This window comes from Hevea brasiliensis, chromosome 15, assembly GCF_030052815.1.
Source record: "Hevea brasiliensis isolate MT/VB/25A 57/8 chromosome 15, ASM3005281v1, whole genome shotgun sequence".
Taxonomy (NCBI): Eukaryota; Viridiplantae; Streptophyta; class Magnoliopsida; order Malpighiales; family Euphorbiaceae; genus Hevea; species Hevea brasiliensis.
The window spans coordinates 68,770,946-68,777,131 of NC_079507.1; the positions used below are offsets into that span (position 1 = coordinate 68,770,946).

Sequence of the window (6,186 nt, forward strand, 5' to 3'; positions counted from 1 at the left end):
AAGAGAAAGTCAGGCTTTGAGTTGGTCTCGCAGAGGTTGAAACTAAGAGAGTTGTATAGGGGATCGGCTCCCATATATATATATATATATATATATATATATATATATATATATATATATATATATATATATATATATATATATATATATATATATATGAGTATAGATGTGACACACCGGTATGTAAGTGCTCCAAATTGCCTTTGATCTGATTATGACTTGATTTCTTGGAAATGTGTGAAGATGATGTATTTCACTTTTAGGATGCACTAGACTTAAACAGTTATAGAAATTGTATGTAAAATCAATATCTTACTCTATGAGTCGAACGCTCACTCCTATTCACTCAATTTTTCCATGTTACAGGAGAGCTTATTCTTATTTTTAACCTACTTCGTTCCTCACAGGTCCATAAAATTCTATTTCCATATTTTGTATAGTTAAATTTGAATTATAGATCTCCGCATGTGTAAAACCATTTTATTTAGCTTGGGACTATAAGGTTAATTATTTTGAGGTTGTAAACTTATTAATCTATGTATATATAAATGTGTGGATGAATGGCTTGTTGGATGAGGGAGTTGGACTCCCATTTGATTTTATATTGATTTGTGGATTATTGTAAGGGTAAGCTGAGCTCCCTAAATGGTTTTATTTTGAGATTAAAGATCAGGTGAGTTAAGAACTCTCCGTTGGATGGTCCATGTTATAGCCGAACTTTGTCCGATTAATTTCTTGAAATTAGACTCAAAATATGGGCTTCATGGATGAGTTAGAGATTAGTTGGGCTTACTATGAGTTTTGGAGGCCTTATGCTGACCCAAGTCTTAATGTCAGTCCTGCCCATAATTTGGGTCGTGACATCTTTTCATCATGATTGACATACCACTGGTTCCTATATTTCTGGGATTGAGAGACTATGGGCCTAAGACTGTGGCCCTCAACTTTGGAAAATTATGTTTTAATCCATACATTTGGTCCCTTCAAAATCTTTTTTTTTTAAAAATAAAATAAAATAAACTAGCCAGTGGGTTTAATTAGCATTTGTAAGATTTGCTTTTCACTTGGAATAAAATACAACGAAATCTTTGGGATTTAATAAAATTCACAGATTAATTTCTAATGTAAATTTAGTAATAATTTAGTCATTAAATTTTATTTTTATTAATAATTTAATTTTCATATTTTATTTGTATTAACAAATTAGTCATTATAACCATTAAATTTTGAGAACTGATTTGTTAATAAAAATAAAATACGAGAACCAAATTGTTATCAAAATTATATTAAAGATTAATTCGTTAATTTTGTTAAATCTTAGGGATTTAGTTGTAATCTACCTTTCACTTGATGCTTATTTGACATTGAAGTTTTAAGGCCAAAATTGCTTCTAAGGAAAAAATATCTTTTATATGCTGTTAAAAAAAAAAGATAATTTAAAAAATATATATATTTTACTATTTTAGCTTTTTAATAACCATAAATTATTAAATTTAATTTTAAATCACTTTTTAATATTCTCTTATTAATATATTTTAAAAAATATTTTTCTTAACAATCGTTTTTTTAGTAATGCCAGACAGACTTGTATTTGCTTATGGTGCGGGTTTAGATGCATTTAGAGGCAAGGCCCAACTTTTCTTGGACTATGACAGTTTTCATTTATCTATATGGGGCATGGCCATTTCATACGATGAACTGCGCTTAAAAATAAAATAGTATTCTATTTATTAGCTCCAAGATCGAAAGATTAAATAATTTCAAAACCTATATATGTTGCCTAATTAATTTTAGTCAATGGGAAGCTACTGATCTCAGAAAGTACTTTCTCCTCTCTTAGTTTTGTTAGAGTATCTAATTGTGATTAAGAGTTTGGGAGATTATCAAACAAAAGAAAATTATATTTGATTGGCAAATAACAAGATGAAAGCTTGTATAATGGTTGACAAGCACCACAGGTGAAATTTGTGTACAAAGATTGGGAAAAACACTTGTACTTGGTTGATAAAAAAGAATCTTGTGGATGTTATAGATTTACTCTTGCCATTGAAAATAGTAGATTAATGGAGTGAAAATCTCAAGAAGGTATAGATGTGGACATTGTGAGCCGAACTACATAAACATAAATTCTTGTGTTTGTTTTCCCATTTCTTATTCAGCACCATGCATATATTTGTATCTAAAGTTTCTACTGTAAAACATGGTCAAGACTCAGGAAGCCATGTTTATTCCATCCATCTCTTTATTTCTTGTTATCGTTATTAGGCCTTAAGCAAGCTAATAAGAAGAAAGCAATTTCACAAACAGCATTTTCTAATTTCAAACATTATTATAGCCTAGAAATATCCAAAATAGGCAACATCGTCTTCCTTGGAATAGTTATGCAACTGGCAATGGATGGGACAGAGTAGGAATCAAGCCCAAGTCATTTTTTCTTCTGGTAACTGCTCCAAAAGACTCTGCCATGTCTAATTCTTCTTGCTTCATTCCATGAGGGAGTTTCCAATCAAAATAGAATAGCAAATTTGCAAGTAGAATCTCGACGTTAGCAATACCAAATGATATGCCAGGACACATCCTCCTTCCAGCACCAAATGGGATGAACTCCATATTAGCTCCCTTGTAATCTACTGTACTGTCAGAGAATCTTTCTGGATTGAATCTATCAGCCTCAGTCCAATAATTTGGATCCCTACCAATCGCCCAAGCATTAACAATCAATTTGGATTTGATGGGTATCTGATATCCATTAATCTCGCACTGCTCTCGAGATTCTCTTGGAATTAGCAAAGGAACGGGAGGGTGTAATCTTAGAGTCTCTTTGATAACTAATTTCAAGTAATTTAATTCTCCAAGATCTGCTTCATCAACATGACCTTTTTCACTGAAAACTTGCCTTACCTCTGCTTGTGCCTTTTTCATCACTCTTGGGTTTTTTAGCATTTCTGATATCGCCCATTCTGAAGTTGTAAATGAAGTGTCACTGCCAGCAATGAACATGTCCTGAAACAGAATAAACAAATTGTTACTGTACAATTAGCATCAAAAAGAAATTAATGGAAATGTAAGTTTCCTTGCTGGTTAACAACTAAAAATTACCAGGATTACTGCCTTGATGTTGTCGATTGTTAAAGGGAACTCACGGTTTTCTTGATCCTGAAGCTTCAAAAGAACCTCTACAAGGTCATTAGCCTCATCAGCAAGCTTAGTCTCTGCTTTTCTGGCTTTGTGATCATTGATTATATTTTCAAGTATCCTGTCTACTTCCTGATGTAACCTTTCCAATCTAGATCTCATCCCACTAATCATTCGAAGCATTTTAACGGAAGGGAACAAATCCGAAATACTAAAACCTTCTGATAATAAAATAATTTCTTCAATGAGAGGTACAAATGATTCTTGCACTTTCCTTGTCCTGCCAAAGGCTGCCCTTGAAATGACACCGAATGAGAAAGCAACCAACATCTTACTAAGGTTCATCAGAGATCCCGAATTAGAAGAAATGCTTCTCATTAGATCTGATACCTCTTCTTCTCTGATTGATCTGAATGATAGCACCCGCTTAGCGCTTAGCAGCTCCAACGTGCAAATTTTCCTCATCTGTCTCCAGTACTCTCCATATGGTGCCCAAGCAAGGTCTGCATTATCATAAAAAATGATAGTTGCTGCGAGGATGAAGGGCCTGTTGGCGAAGATAATATCATGAGTTTTCAAAACTTCTTTTGCGGTTTCTGGAGAAGAAACGACTATGGTTGTAATTTCTCCAAGTTGAAGGTGCAAAAGAGGTCCATATTTCTTGGCCAGGTGTTGAAGTCTGCGATGGGGTAGGGAGCCAAGTAAATTGTGAAGGTTTCCTATGATGGGTAGCTTCTATGGCCCTGGGGGCAAAGGCTTAGTACTCAAGGCTCTAGTTCTTGATATCTTCATCACCATGAAGATAAAGAAGATGAACGGGAAAAGCATCGGCAAGGAGAAGATTGTAAGCACCATTTTGTGTTAATTGGAAAGAAATAACGAACCTTGCTTCAGATTTATTGAGGTATGAAGCGTGCATGTTCAACTCAAGCATCCTGTCATTATGATTATAGATTCATAAACTTAATAGTTATATCTATAAGTAAATTTTATTATTTATATTTATATTTTAAATATATTATATACCAAGTATAAATAAGAAAAATTTTAATTTTCAAATCAATATAATTATTATTAATTTTTAAAATTATAATTTAAAAATGATGAGGTTGGATGGTGGTGTTGAAATAAGTTTTTAAATTAAAAAATTTTAAATTTCAATTTTATTAGAGTCAATTATATAAAAAATAAATAAATAAATTGAACCTAGAAGCTTATTATATTATAGTTAAACAAATATGATCGTAAACTCCATTTATATTAAATTATGCAAGCAGAGTAGACTATGTTAGTGAAACACATATATAATTAAATGATTTATTTATTTATCACATTTAATTTTTATAATAAAATATTATCAAATTCAAAATATTGAATCAATTTTTAATTTAAGAAATTATTTTAATTAATCGGCAATAATGCATCTGAAATGAACTCTCTTACTAAGATTCCATTTGACATTATTGATGGAGTTATCATTAAAAAAAATATTTTTTAAACCTATTAATTAGAAAATATTAAAAAATAATTTAAAATTAAATTTAATAAATTTTAATTATAAAAATATTAAAATAACAAAATTTATTTTCAACTCTATCTAAATATTAGCCTTTCAACTTTACAGGCACTTTAGACTTTCGATTTATCATATAGTTGAAGAGGTCATATAAGGCTAATAAGTTAAAGATTTATTCCCAATCCCACCACCACCCACTTCATAAAATTAATTATGCGATTATTATATTTTTATTTGACAAAGAGTTACTCAATTTATTATTGGGATACGAAAGGGAAATGTATAAAGTTGAGTTATTAAAATCATGCATGATGTCTCCACCTCGTTATTAAAGAACAAGCATCTGCCATCATCGCAAAATGACAGCCCACACTGAAAGCTTTAATTATAAGCTTATTGTTTTTAAAATGAGTCTACATGATGAATGAACATAAGCTAATAATTTATTATCCTTCACTTTTTTATCTCAAATTTTACGCAGATCGGCAGGTCATATAAATTTGCTTTAAAATGATTTTTTTTTTTTTTTCTAAAGATAGATGTCCATTACTGGTGGGACAACATACGGGCTAAGAGGGATAACAACGAGGCCGGTCGAAAATGGAATCTATCTCCCATCTCTGAGTGAGTGACCTAAAGGAAATCGGGACGAAGATGTGACGGATTTTCTGTAGGGATTTTGTTTTTGTTTTTATTTTTTATTTTAATTTATAAATTTATCTATTAAAAAATTAATTAAAATTATATAAATATATAAAAATATATTAATTTTCAATAAAAAAAATTAATAATATATAATATTATTGGGGAAAACCCTTTTTTTTTTCTTTGTCTCTATCCAACACAATAATTAAGAAGAATTAATTAAATATAGGTAAATTTTAAATTGAATTCAGGAATAGTTATCACCCTTGCTTAATGAAATGACTAAAAAAACATAACAATTGTCAATAAAAATTAGCATATCTCGCCTTATGGTGGATCAATTATATAATGTAATGCTCTTTTAAATGTATATTTATATTTTTTGATATTAATAAAAAATAAAATTTATAATTTTATATAGAAGAGTATGCACTCTGTCGAAAGGAGTGATAATGCCAAAAAGTGTCTCCTTGGAAACAGTAGGCCACTGTGATAGTAAGCTTTACAATTGTGAAGGAATTTGATATTGTTGTCCAGGATATGATGATTATGATCATTTGATTTCTCGTTATGATCTGATAATTTTGCCTTTAATAAAAGTATGGTTTCTCCCATGACGAGTGCAAAACTGATAATCAAACTGAATTAAATTAATTTACAACCAAAACGACCGCTCATCCCCTGCTATCAGTTCCCCTGGGTTCGCTCCCCTGCTAACTGATTTAAGGAAAGTTCAAGCGCAAGCAATTGAGTTGCTTTTCAATCCTGCTGGAAATTTTCTTATGGAAGATTCCTTGTTAGGTTTTGGTGCTGTCTGTAAATCGAACTGTTAATTGAAGGATAGTTGTGTCTCTGTAAATGGGTTGAAAAGTCCAAGAGAAGCCATGAAA

The 6,186-nt window shown here is 30.8% G+C and overlaps 1 protein-coding gene across 1 annotated transcript; it reads right to left on the reverse strand.

Moving 5' to 3' along the window:
* Positions 1-2,219: 2,219 nt before the first annotated feature.
* On the reverse strand, positions 2,220-4,070 carry LOC110655066 (desmethyl-deoxy-podophyllotoxin synthase-like). Its single transcript, XM_021811242.2, has 2 exons — positions 3,100-4,070; positions 2,220-3,003 (listed from the first exon to the last, which is right to left on the reverse strand). Exons 1-2 carry the CDS (start codon positions 3,598-3,600, stop codon positions 2,380-2,382), a joined length of 1,125 nt encoding a protein of 374 aa, XP_021666934.2. The 5' UTR covers positions 3,601-4,070; the 3' UTR covers positions 2,220-2,379.
* Between the last annotated feature and the right edge of the window lie 2,116 nt (positions 4,071-6,186).

Excerpts from the sequence above, each read along its gene's own strand:
- LOC110655066 (XM_021811242.2), bottom strand. The coding sequence starts at position 3,600 with ATGAGGAAAATTTGCACGTTGGAGCTGCTAAGCGCTAAGCGGGTGCTA. Across the intron at positions 3,004-3,099 it reads ACATCAAGGCAGTAATCCTG|GACATGTTCATTGCTGGCAG; the intron begins GTAATTTTTAGT and ends ATTCTGTTTCAG.